General features: G+C 28.5%; 2 protein-coding genes across 2 annotated transcripts in view; both read right to left on the bottom strand.

Annotated features, from left to right (window-relative positions):
• Window positions 1–6,782, bottom strand: part of LOC147801098 (thyrostimulin beta-5 subunit-like) — a 29,573-nt gene extending 22,791 nt beyond the window's left edge. Inside the window, exon 1 of the mRNA XM_087155882.1 lies at window positions 6,659–6,782. The gene's annotated coding sequence lies outside the window, so the exon portion shown is untranslated. The remainder of the gene's footprint in view (window positions 1–6,658) is intronic.
• A 2,017-nt stretch (window positions 6,783–8,799) lies between these two features.
• The window catches only part of LOC107439090 (transient receptor potential cation channel subfamily M member 1), a 49,661-nt gene continuing 44,164 nt past the window's right edge, over window positions 8,800–14,296 (bottom strand). The window contains exon 23 of the mRNA XM_087155941.1: window positions 8,800–10,668. Within this exon, the coding sequence (XP_087012067.1) occupies window positions 10,281–10,668 (388 nt within the window). The 3' untranslated portion in view covers window positions 8,800–10,280. The remainder of the gene's footprint in view (window positions 10,669–14,296) is intronic.

Below are 14,296 nucleotides of genomic sequence, written 5' to 3'. Positions count from 1 at the left end.
AGCCATGGAATTTCTCGAATCGGATTTGCACTTAGTAAAAATATAAATTTAGTTAGCAAGGAAAATTTTAGTACATTTATATAAATAATAATTAGTTATAGTACTTAATTACAACAATTAGTTATATGATAAATAACATACAATTAACTAATTGGTTTTATATAAAACTTAATTACATTTGTTGGGTATCCATTGTTTTTGATCAAATTTTGTCAGAGTTTGTCTATTTCTTTTTGTATAAATAAACATTACAACATATTCTCTTAATTCTATTCTGATATATATATATATATATATATATATATATATATATATATATATATATATATATATCAGAATAGAATTAAGAGAATATGTTGTAATGTTTATTTATACAAAAAGAAATAGACAAACTCTGTCAAAATTCCTTTTTTTATTCATTTATTGTGCTATATATATCTATATCTATATCTATATCTATATATATATATATATATATACATATATATATATATATATATATATATATATATATAGATAGATAGATAGATATAGATATATATAGCACAATAAATGAATAAAAAAAGGACAAAAAGAAAAAAGCTTCTTTTTGTTTTGAGTGCTCCTCACACTGCCATATTTTGCTTTGGCTACATTGATACAATATTAGAAAGCACTCCTTTTTGCTGATATAATCGTCTGAGCTGATGAGGAGATTATATATTTTTTCCCCAGATTTTTATTAAATATTTTTTTGAATAGTTTTCTTCTTCTCTTTTTTTACTATTCTGCTATTTTTTCCATGTTTTCACTACATTTTGAACTGTAAGTTTAGATCTTTTGAAAGTTTGAGGGACCGACGATAAATTACAAACAGAAAATAGTGTGTCAAAAATGTAGCAATAAATTTTTAGCTTGTAAGATTTATTTTGGTTATTTTATGAAATAATTGCCCAAATTTTCTTACGCTTAGCTTAAATATTTATGGAGCACTTGTATAAAAAAACTTTTTTTCTTAATTTTTTTTTTGCTCTAACTATTCAATAAATTTTTGGAGCAAATTAAAATAAAACTACAAAATCATTGATTTAAAATTTGAAAACAATTTCGCCCGAAACTGTGCAATATCTAAGTAATTGAGTATGTGCCGAAAAATTTAACTTTTTTTTTCATACTTTCGTGCTTTTTAAAATAAGCCCAAAATGATAAGGGGTTTTCTAAAAATTTCATTATGTATTATTGAACAAGATTAATTAAAAGTGACACTGGCATCATTGGGAATCATCTCCCCTAAAAGTATTTTCTCCTTGGCATGTCTTCTTTCCTCATACAAACATATTTCGGTGTATCAACATTTATTGCATGGTATTATCATTTTTTACTGAACAAATTTTCTTAGCTTTTCAACCAACTTTCTAAGCTTTCTAGGATATTTTCTTCTTGTGGCAACTAAGTTGTGTTTAAATACATCACCTTTGATTTAGTAAATTTAATTTTAAGTTATTTTCCGCACTACTATGTTGATATTTCAAATGTTCATAGAAAACGTTGCTTTGTTGCATGTATAGCTTAGCAAGTTTCTACAAAAATTAAAACACTGTTAGAAAAAGATTGATGAAATAAAAAGCCTTAATTAATATCCACCGAACTAAATTATTTGTAAATTAAATATCTGCAGTACAACTGACCAAATGATTTCTCGAAGAAAATTAAAGTCTGTAAAATTTATGATAAACTCATAAAGCAGTTATCAAAATTTTTTTTAAAATTTTTACAGACTGTGTCCAACCTGCGTGATGAGACCTTTAAAAAAATATCAAAATTACCAAAAATTTTATGAGAATAAGTTTATCTTTGTCTTCCACTATATAAAATACTTCACAAACAAATGCGTAGTAGTTGGAACCCCTGCTGATCCGGTCTATCTACTCATCTCTTTAACACGTTCACGCCGGGATGACCCACCGGTGGGTCACGCTAGATTGTCTCATCGGGCGGCGCACCGGAGTGAAAACTGGTAACAAATAAATTTCATTTCTTAGTTTTTTTCCGGGAATAATAAAAATCCATAGCTACCAATTGTTTTTAACGGATGCAATTTTTATATTGAATTGCTTCTTCGGCGTGATAAATTTCACCTTGGTCTGGTCATTAACAGTAAATTTAATTGGAAAGATCACATCAAAACAGTTATCAACAAAGCACAAGCAGCCTGCCACAGATTACAAATCCTTCTTCAGAACCCCAAAATGGAGCTTAGACTTAAACAAATACTCTACATCTCAATGATCCGTCCCATCCTGACTTATGCATCTCCAGCTTGGTGCAACATCACTCCTTAAAAAACTCAAAACATGCCAGAACAAAATCCTCAGGAAAGTAACAAAAGCAAGATGGTTTATCAGAAATAAAAACATACATCGCGACCTCAACATAGATTCTTTAGATCATCACATTGCAAAGCTAAATTTCAGATTTTTTGAAAAAACCTTTAATTGTGACACCGCAGGATTCAACGAAATTTTTACTTTTGAAAACTTAAGAGAAGACATAAACCTCAGACCGATGGCAGCTCATTTTTGTAGTGACGTAATTTTATCTAAAATTCAAAATATTTAATTTCCTTTTACTTCAATTGCATTCCAATAACCAGAAAGAGCCACCCCAAAGATCAAAATTCAAGACGAATGGGAAATAGGCCGCTAACGGCCCCAGGCGCCCAGATAAATGCTGCTGCTGATGATGATGATGCGTGATAAATTTCCTCACAGTGAAATGTTATTGTTGAGAATAGATTAACTCCTCACGAATATTATCTAATATTGAAATAGTTCCTCTACCAGTATTTTCTCCTTTCCGTCCCGCTTTCAGGCGCAACACCCGGCGTGAACGTGTTAAATATGAACTTATGCGTTTTCAGGGCTATCAACTTTCTACGTTTTTTGTAAAACTTCATTCTAGGGGTAGCTAAGTTAATATTTTAATTTATTACTTTTTATTCAATTTAGCTTATTTTCCACACAACTACAGATAAATGTTTTAAAAATTCATATGCAACGCCACTGTGTTGCAGCTCTTTCGTTGTGAGACTTTTAAAATGTTGGCAAAAATTACTAAGGCAAAGTTGGCAAAATTACTAAGGCAAATGTTGGCAAGGTTGGCTTTAGTTTTAAAACTTCTACCACTCTATAAAATAGTTTACAAAAAGTGTAGTAGTTGGCAGGCGTGCACTTGTAGTATTTAACACCTTAATCTTTTGTTTTTCTTAACACTAGATAGACTGAAACTTAGTATTATATACCTATATTGCCCAAAGGCAGTCAAAATGACTGCATTGTGAAAGAATAACTAATGTGTCAAGAAATTTGATTAATTTATTTTTAATATTTTTTACATTATTTACAGTTATATAACAAGTTATTAGTAATTATTAACAATAAAAAATTTACTACACTTGGAAAGAAAATATTAATTTATGCATTATTTTTCGTAAATTTTTTGCAAATGAAAAAGCAGTTAAAAAGCAGTCAAAATTACTTCCTTTAGGCAAACTAGATTCAAAAACAGTATTTATTGTTTATATAACAGGAAAGGGGTACTAATTATTACTTTGACCATATTTAGCATTTTTTTTCATTAAAACTTAAACTTTTATCTTCATTTTGAATACTTTTTTTAACTTTCCTAATACTTTTTAAAAAGAGTTAATAACTTTATTTGTTAATTTTTATTTTTTATACTTTTTAAAAAAAATGTTTTTCTAAACATGACCTCCATGTCATGAGGCTAGGTTAAAAACAAGTTGTAAAATTTATAATTTCATATATTGTTACTCATAAGAAAGTAAGTAAAATCAAAATGGAACTAATTTTTTTCGAAAAATATCGTTCTAAGTACCCAATCATAAAAATTATTTTAACAATTAATGTTAAAAGCTTAATAAATGCATATATTTTGACTTCTCTAATTTTACGAATTTTTTCTTGAATTTTGAACCGGTTAACTCCCAGCGTCATATATATAGGACAATTCCTTTTTTCAAAAACATTCATTGTGGTGGGAAACTTTTTTCAGCATTTTCATTTATCTGGGTGAATTAAAAGATTCTCAGATACCACAATGATTTAGTTATTTCTGATTAGATCTAGAACTATAAGGAGCAAGTACTTTTTGATCTATCAAAGATTTTTTGAATGCCCTAACAGTAGAAAAAACTTCGAAAATATATTATACCACTTTTTCCATAAAACCACTTTTTGTATAATTTCAATAAATAAATTCGGGACAAAACGGGTTAAAGGGATAGCAAAGGCAGAGATGTCAACTTGCTCCACTTTGTAAAAAAATACTTTTTAGTGGTAACAAAATTTAAGTTATTTTTAGTTAAGCAATTATTAATTCTCCACCACTACATATCAAAAATTGAAAGTATGACAGATGCAACTTTATTGTAATTATCCGTTTTGACATGTTTAAAGAGGGGGCGTAATTATTCTATAATTATAGAGAATAATTATAAACCTATAATTATTCTCTATAGGTTTCAGAGACGCCATCTACTCCGGACGCGCTATAATAATTTAATAAACGGTAAACAACTGCAACAAATGTTTGCAAATATTTACATAATTTTGCTTACTTTTATAACGGTGTTGCATGACTGAACTGTCTCTTTCTTTCTTTATTTAACTAAAACTGGGTGCCTGGGCCGCGCAGCAGCCCCTAACCCATTCATCATGAAGTATTTACAAGTTGAATTAAAAAACATTTTGAATTATGCAGCATTTAGGTAGCAGACTGAACTGTGCCAAAGTGGCGAATTATATAAACCTTTGAATTATTTAGAAATAGCGGTGGATAAGAACCTAATAAATTGGAATTTATTAAATTAAGAATCACACATTAATAACTGTCCGAAGCAAGTTGATATCTCTGAAGTTTTACTATTTAATTCGCTACCGATTTATTACCGAGCAGTTGGCATCCCTGAAAATGTTCCTCCTTTTGCATTAAATGGTAGTCAAAAAAAAAATTTAAAAAAAAAATGTATAAAATTTATTGCTATTTTAAATCTAAAAATGAAATACTGGGGACAACCCATAGTTGTTGGCAGCTATGCCATGTATTTCTTTTTTGGAAAAATAAAGTTGATTTATAATGAATGGTACGATACATAAAATATATAAAACCTAATAATATTATGATGATGTTTTTTAGTGCGGACAAACTTTAACAAACGTTGCTAATTTATTTGTTATAACTCTGTAATTTAAATATTACAAGAATCTACAAATTCCACCCCAGGAAAAATATAAATATTTTAACTGAGTTCATGTAGTCTTAGGAAAACTTAAATAATGGTAACGAAAATAATACGAAATTCTATCATTTTATAAATTTGTGACCTCCACTATATGTAATTTTGTAAAGAAAATATGTGTGTGTAAGAACTATGACTTAAAACACTTATAAACGTTAAAATGTCATCTTAAAGAAATTTCTGTGAGCAATAAAATAAATTTACTATTTCTGAAAGGAGGTGGACTCTGTTGATATTGACATGTCCAAATTAGTCCTTTGGAGCAGTTAGTTCATTTAAATTCATTAGTTGTTAATTAAGAAACGGCATAGGACCATAAAAACATAAAATAAAATTTCATTAATATTATTAAATTTAATAGTCTTATAAAATGTGACTATTAAAATAAGTAATAGGCACATTCAATCGCAATATAATATTGTTAAATAAGACGTAAAAAATAATTTGGAGTTGTAATTAGAGTAATAATCAAGAAGTTACACTTCTCCACAACATTTTTTTTAAAATTTTCTAATTAAAAATAAATAATTCAGTTTCGTAACTTCACATGAAAGTTCAACACAATTTTTCTAGTCAGCCCAAATTTACAGAGAATTTTTGAAATATAAATAACAGGAGTATTCCATTTGTCTACACACCCTTAAGTTTTATTTAAGATTAGCATATAACGTTGTTATGATGGATAATTTAATCCTGATTCGTCAGCTTTACTCAAAGTAACATGCAGTGTTTATATAGCATATATGTTTGAAATATATACAATTTTAATTTCTAAGTTTCACTTAAAAGTAACAAATAGAGTTTATATAAATTAGTATAGTTTAATAATTTTCTTTTAGTTTTACTTAAAAATATCTTCCACAGTTTATAAAATATATATTTAAATCATTCAATCCCCTACCCTTTAATTATATGTAATATATATATATATATATATATATATATATATATATATATATATATATATATATATATATATATATATATATATATAATTAAGTTTATAATATGTATTTACATAGTATATGTGCTATGTATTTACAAAGTATATGTAATATGCATTTACATAGCATAAGTAATATGCATTTACATAGTATATGCAATATGTATTTGTAATATTTTCTAGTATGGTATTGTATTTCTATAATTTAATCCCTTATATATTAGTATATTAAATTATAATAGTATATAAATTAGTATATATAATTATATTAGTATATAAATTAGCATATAGTGTTTATTTAATTTATATTTGCATGACAAAATTATATGTTTAAAAATAACTAAATAAATCATAAAACTGTATCATGAATATAACAGTATTATTTAAAAAGAAATAAAGTGCAGATAATATCTTACCTGATATATTTTGTAAAATAAATTTGAGTCGATGCCGAAACTGTAAGTATGAAAACTAGATTAAAATCATTCTATAAGATAAACTAAAGAAGACTTCCTTTATCGAATCTCTAAAGAAGTGTGCGCTTTGTAAAGCAATGTTAGTGGCTGTTTTGTCACTGACGCAATCAATACGCAATCGTTTTTCATTGGAGCATTTTTAAATTAAATATAATATTGTTATAACTCCTCTCGAATGAATGACGAAAATTAAATATGAATTTGTGGTTCTCACGATACTTTAATAGCGATTATTTTTAAAGATTAATTTCTTATAAGAAAAATTAGTCCTTATTTTCAGACATACAGTCGAACAGTTTTTTTACGTGAATTTCTTTCAACGTCAAATAATTTTCGACTCCCCTTCAAATTGTATATAAACATAGTGTTTCGCCTTCCCTTAAAATTATATTACTAATATAACGTTTTGACTCCCCTTCAAATTGTATACTATAGACATTGTATACTACAGGATGATATCCTACAGGGATTGCATACTACAGCGGAGCAGTGGGCAAACTGCAATACTTTTTGCAAAAGTTTCAATAAAACTTTAAAATAAGGATAATTATGCCTACTCTTTAAAAGTGTCGAAACGAGATAACTGTAAAAAAATTGCATACTTTGTATTTTCCATATGCAGTGGTTTTCTATTTTCCATATGCAAAAAAGTTTTTTTCCACACCATTTCATCCAAATTTGTTTTCACTAGTTCATAATTAAATTAAAATTGAAAAAAATCATTTCTAATAAAGTGACCCCTTTATTTCAATCTTTTCTTAAAGGTTTAGAGATAATACAGAAAATTACTAAAATGTGGAAAACATGTAAAAAGATGTGAAGAATTTTTTTAAGAAAAAGAAAAAAAAGTTCTTAAAAAGAATTCAAATTTTTTAAAAAAAAAACAACAGAAAAACAGAATAAGGAAAATATTTAATCTCATCATCAGCTCACACAATTACATCCGCAAAAAGTGCTTTCTAATATCGTATTAATATAGCTAAAGCAAAATATAAAAATACAATCGTGTGAGGAGCACCAAAAACTGCAACGAAAATCGAACGTAAAACTCAAAAAAATGTAAAATAAAGCAAAAAATGCAAAATAAAATGATCAAGCAAAAAATAGAAAATGAAAAATCAAGAAAGCGCAGAATAAAACACAAAATGTAATATATAAAATGAGTAGCGAATTCAAATGTATTTACACTTACCAGCATTTTTCAAAAAATGCAAAATAAAATGCTCAAAATTTGTGTTTAAGAAATTAAGAAAATTTACACATTCAATAGACGTTTTCAAATGAAAATTGTTTTTTTAGTTTCTCACAGAATACGCATAATAAATAAATACGTAAAGAGATGTCGTCCATTTGCCTAAATTACTTTGCAATAGTGTTTGGGGAAGTATTCCCAATTTTAAAAATATGATCCGATTTGTTCAGTTTAGAAATAGCCTGAAAAAAAAAATTTTTTTTTTTTTTGTCTTATTTCTTAAACTTTTCAAAAATTCTTGCACTCACTTATAAAACTTATTTTCTCGAAGTTAAAAAATAATATTAATAATTATTTATTAAGTTTCTTTAATTGATTTAATGAAAGTTGAAGTGTAAGGCTGAAAACTTTTCCACCATTTTAAACTAGGTAATTTTAATTCACAAAAATCTAAATTTGAAAGAATCGGTTGAATCGTAGAATCAAAATCAATAGAATCCAAAATACAAAGTTGAATACCCAATTTTTGATATTTTTATTTTACTATTATTGTTATTATTACTTTGTAATTCAAAAACTATTTAACTAATTTCAGTCGCGCTTCGTATGTTTTTATTTAAAATTAGAAAGCTTGAAATGGTGTAAAAATTAGCATGTCTTTCAATTTAAATTTTTCTCGATTCATTCGATTTTTTTCGATTCGATTATTGTTGGGTTATTGCGAGTATTTCTTTGAAATTTATAATCGCTTTTGAAATTCAATTATTCTTTTCATTATTGCACAAGTAAAGTAAATACATACAACACAAAATGCAATGTGTCAAAACAGAGAGAATTAAGACAAAACATTAAAGCGAAATGATTTTTTATTTCAATCGTATGACAAATATGGAATCAAAGAATACACGATGAATGTTGAATTCTCTGCAAAAGCTATGAATCATATGTAAAAAACTATGAAAATATGAATAAATTTTAAGAATTATTTACAATTCGAAAAACAATTTTTATCAAATATTTAAAATCATTGGATCAAAACCCGTAATGCGTTCTCCTAAATTATTGAGCATTATTAAAAAATTGAAAATGATACATGCATATTGTTAAATGCCTTTTTCAGTTCTTTTTGAACGACCATATAAATTTTATCAGAAATTACAGAAGGTATATTCAAGAAAGTGAATTTTTTTTCTTTTGAAATATTTAAATATTGTAATAGTCAGTAAAAAGCTTTAAATTTCTTTCTTTTTTTGTTGCTTCAAATAGATAATAATACATTACATATAAAGGGCTGAAGCTCATAGATGGGACAATATTTTTGCAATAATATAAATTTAATTCGCTTTATTAATTAAAAAATTATTAAAAAAATCAGTTCTTAGCATTGTTTCCTTCTAAGTACCTTATAATATTGCTGAGTGTTTTCTAACTGACATGAATCAACTAAATATATAGAAACAGCCTATTGTCTGAAGACAACTTTTTTTGAACAATTAAAATTCGGGTCCTTACATTATATTGTGCCAAACTCTTAATATAGTTTGATAAAAAAAACTTTTTAGCTTTTTTTTATAATTACCAACTATAAATTACGAAATTTTTACTTTCTCATGCTCAGTAAACTATAAATTATTTTTTTCATACTCGGTAAATTTTTGAATTGAGGACTTTTCTTATCATGCTTGTTTAACTATAAAAGTTGGGATACTTTGTAAACAATTAAATTAGGACTATTTTTTATCATACTCAATAAACTATAAAATTTAGGCCTTTCTAATTTTCTATACTCCGTAAACTATTTAGTTTTCATTGAGGACTTTTCTATCATACATGGTAAACTATAAGTGTGGGCTTTTTTATTATGCTCAGTAACCTATAATTAGGGATACTTTTATCATGCTCGGTAAACTATAGAATTAAGAGTTTTTGATTTTATGAAGTTCGGTAAACTATAAAATTGAAGACTTTCTTATCGTACTCGGTGAACTATGAAATTAAGCGTTTCTTATTTAATCATACAATAACAATATAGCAATAAAGGGCAACAACAATTATAAAGGACGTTTTTATTTATCATAATCGGTAAACTATAAAATAAGGACAATTTATTTTATCATGCCTGGTAAATCATAAAATTGAGAAATATTTTTCTGTCATGCTCGGTAAACTGTACAACGTTGGATTTCTATTTTATACTATTTTGTAAATTGCAAAATTTAGGTCGCTTCTTAAATATAACTGTTAAGTTGAAAAAAAAAAGAATATTCATATCATATACATATAAATTATAATGAATTTTCTCTAATATGTTTGGAAATTTAGGTAGCATAGCAAATTAGGTTACGACTTTTGATCCCACAAAGGAAGAATTTAATTTGAAATAGAAACACCACTTTGAGCCATTTTCGTGACAGTTTGGTCAATGTTTTCAACTTTAGTCACAAGGTATGTTAAAAAATTTTCAATTTGGTTTAGTTTACTATCTGCATCAGCCCAAGATTTTGCTAATTGTTGCTCAGATGCGCATCTCTTAATTGTAGACCATTGTAGAACAAATTCATCAATGTCCAACTGTGATGCAGTTTCTTCATCATCTTCGTTGGTTTTTTCATCTTGATTGGAAAAATTTTGAACCTTAAATTTGGGTGTCAAAAACTCTTTTGATTTCAAGATCCTACCGGATTTAGAGCTACGTTTTGGAGTTTTTCCATTTTGTAGCTGGTGCATTTTCTTCACCAAATCTCTTAAATAGGTTATTCTGAAAAATACAAAATAACAAAAACTTTTATAATAGTTAGAGTTTTATTTCTTATTTATGACACTGGGGAACAAATTTTTAGTTCATTTATACAAGTACTTGATCTTACCTAATTCGAGCGTAGGGATTTCAAACCTAAAATTATTTTTGCTCCGAAAGGTACAAATATTTTCAAAATTGCAAATTTAATTAGTTTATTTTTTGACTGACTGTTTAAGTCTATAAAGAGAGTATATGTTTAAATGGATATCTATACACTTAACAGCTGTTTTGAAAATAAAACTTGAAACAATAGCCATATGATCATAACGTATCGCATTATAAACTCAAATGTATTATCATCTTCTTCCTACTACGCCCCACGTACCAGAGAAGTAGGGATACATAGTAGTCACTCAGGTGAATTTTAGAGCATTTTGCTTTAGATTATGTTATCAAATTACTTAAAAACTGTAGCTTGTAGAAATAAACCAATTGCTAATTTGACGCGAAAGCATTTAAGATCTATTAAAAAATCTCGTGTAGCAGAAATTTTTTTTCTCCCTAATGTAGTCTATATAATGAGAAGAGAAATTAACGACACAAGTAGTAAATGCAAACTGTTCCATGATTCGTATGCCATAATGCTTATTTTCAGAACCTTCGTCAGAAATGAGGATAAATCACAATGGTATCACAAATTAATATTTAGGCACGAAGGAAATTCTTTTTTAAAAAATACATACCGAGAAAGAAGATATTCAAAACATTAAAACCTTAAGAAGAGTTTTTGTTTGTAGACTAAATATTAATTTGCAACTCTCAATGTCTACTACTTTTTCCTCATTTGTGACAAGGCTTCTAAAAACATATATTAATCGCTTTATCAGAAAACACAAGTCGTGATGGCACTGCGGGTATAGCACTGAGCTGCGATTGAGTATGGCCAATACCTCCTAGAAAAGAGAAGGCCTCAGCATGGATTACCATAAATGAAAATTTGATCCTTTAGTAGTCCGAACGCAATGACATCTTTCGTATTTACCGCCACTGCGCACCTTAGTAGGCCGAACTTAGTGACATTTTTCGTAATTTTCATTCACTGCACAATTTATGTTCGTATCGTCGTACTACTAAATTGATCCGTGCTCAGGCCTTCTTTCTTCTAGGAGGTGTTGGCTGGACTGGGGATTGCTCTCTGATGGAAACTTTAAACTCACCCAGCTTCAGTTCGATGGGTGCTAGATTGCTTGTGAAATCGAAGCGGGTGGTGTATATTGTTGACCAGATTGCCGTTTGTTGCGTAATTTCAGACACTTAAATTTCACGAATGTTTGGCTCACAACATGCTAGGCTGTTACCATTGTTTTCCAAAAACAAAAACAGTTTCAAAATGTTTCCCATACTCTATACCATTATAAAATATAGAAAAACAATTTCCCCCTTTTACTCCCTGGTGTACGGAAACTTGCGCGTTTTGGAAGCGTTTATGAAATAATTTTCTTCAAATTTTTAAATTTTTTTTTAACGTCAGTTACTGAACTTATCGTTCTTCGAAATGGAGGTGTTGCTCATTTTGCGTTGCCTGGTGAGCATCTTGTGACCATCGTGATGGAGGCGAGCAACATTACTCACGCCACACTATCACAGATACCTGCTCACAGGGTGAGCCACATTCACATATCACACACAACAGAGGACAAAACACAGAGAGAAACATCCGTGCCCTGAGCAGGATTCAAACCTGCAGCCATTGGCTTCGCAGTCAGGTACACAAACCGCTCGGCTACCTAAACGGTGCTCTCATTTTTAAAAATTGCAAGAATGAAATATTTCTGCCTATAGTTACGAGCTAAGCTACCTTTAGTTCATTTAAAATCAACAGCTGTAGAAAATACTTCAACAGCAAAAATTGTAAACAGAACTTCTTTTCCTTTTGATACACCTCTTACACATCCATAACTTTTTGGAAAAAGTTTATGTTCTACACTTCAAATTACTGATAATAACAGGATTTAAAGTCAAAAACTTCGAATGTTTTCAAAGTGTTTCTTGATGAGTTTTCCCCATAAGGTCTTTAATTAACTAACGTCTCATTCCTTCGCAGGTTTACTGCTCTCCTGGTGTTTGAACCCCAGTTTCACGGGTTCGACATCATACTTCATCCTCTTAGGCCTATACCTTTCCATCCAACTAATACGGATTTTCCGTAAGACATTTTCTCTAGCGGCATCAAATGTAGTGTTTACTAATATTTTAATGAATTAAATTTAAAAGAAAAATGTTCACTACTCTTTATAATTAATTTAAGCAGATGTGATGATGGTTAGTAGGAAAAATGTTGTGCTCTGATAAAAGTCTCATTAAAATTCTATTTATTTTAAGGATATTTTTAAAAGGCGTTGTCGTAATACGAAATGATGCTTTGTCCGAATAATATGCTATTTTGATAACTGGTGTGAGTTTGAAAGTGTTACTCACGACTGTTAGGTCAAATTTAGCTAATCTAAAGTCAGCGCTCTCTACGTTTGTTTTGAAAATGGAGCAACACGTCAATATGGAGAAAAGCCACAGTTTTGTGTAAATGAGAAGCGTTTGTGGTCAAATTATTTAATATCTATAAACGTACTTCAATGCAGGTTACTTAGTTTTATGCAAATTTTTATAGACCTAAGAATACGGCAGTGATTTTGATAATTTTCCTCTAGGTTGAAAAATTTGCATAAAACTAAGAATACGGCAGTGATTTTGATAATTTTCCTCCAGGTTGAAAAATTTGCATAAAACTAAGAATACGGCAGTGATTTTCATAATTTTCCTCTAGGTTGAAAAATTTGCATAAACTAAGAATACGGCAGTGATTTTGATAACTTTCCTCTAGGTTGAAAAATTTTCATAAAACTAAGAATACGGCAGTGATTTTGATAATTTTCCTCTAGGTTGAAAAATTTGCATAAAACTAAGAATACGGCAGTGATTTTGATAATTTTCCTCTAGGTTGAAAAATTTGCATAAAACTAAGAATACGGCAGTGATTTTGATAATTTTCTTCTAGGTTGAAAAATTTGCATAAAACTGAGAATGCGGCAGTGATTTTGATAATTTTCCTCTAGGTTGAAAAATTTGCATAAAACTAAGAATACGGCAGTGATTTTGATAATTTTCCACTAGGTTGAAAAATTTCGCCAAATTGGCGATGTTTAAAAAAGTTTAATAACTTTTAAAATATTAAAGTTACTTGTCTGTTCTAAAGCCCAGATTCTTTGCGACTAGATTATATAGTTTAAAATCATCACATTGCTTCAAGTATAAGGCGCTGAAACTATGGCTTTATTATTTTCCTTGGCGACAGAGCATGTCATGATTTCAAATCCAAATTTATGTACTTATATCATAATGTATTGTAGTTTATAGAGCTATCGTTTTTCCTCAAAACAAATTCTAATAATCAAACTTTTGTGTTACCAGTTTTTTTTTCGAAAAAAAAAAAAACTCGTGGTTAATGAGTTAACAAACAGGTAAATCACTTACCCCCCGGACTAACAATTTGCTACAATAATGTTGTTGTTACTTGTCCCCCTGGTGTAGGAAAACCTATGTCTAAAATTCAAAAGACCCCATCGCCTTAGAACATCGAAAATCTTCTGCT

This window comes from Parasteatoda tepidariorum, chromosome 12, assembly GCF_982258835.1.
Source record: "Parasteatoda tepidariorum strain Cologne lab strain chromosome 12, Ptep-v5.0, whole genome shotgun sequence".
NCBI classification, from domain to species: Eukaryota; Metazoa; Arthropoda; class Arachnida; order Araneae; family Theridiidae; genus Parasteatoda; species Parasteatoda tepidariorum.
This window is presented reverse-complemented; position numbering and strand designations above follow the sequence as displayed.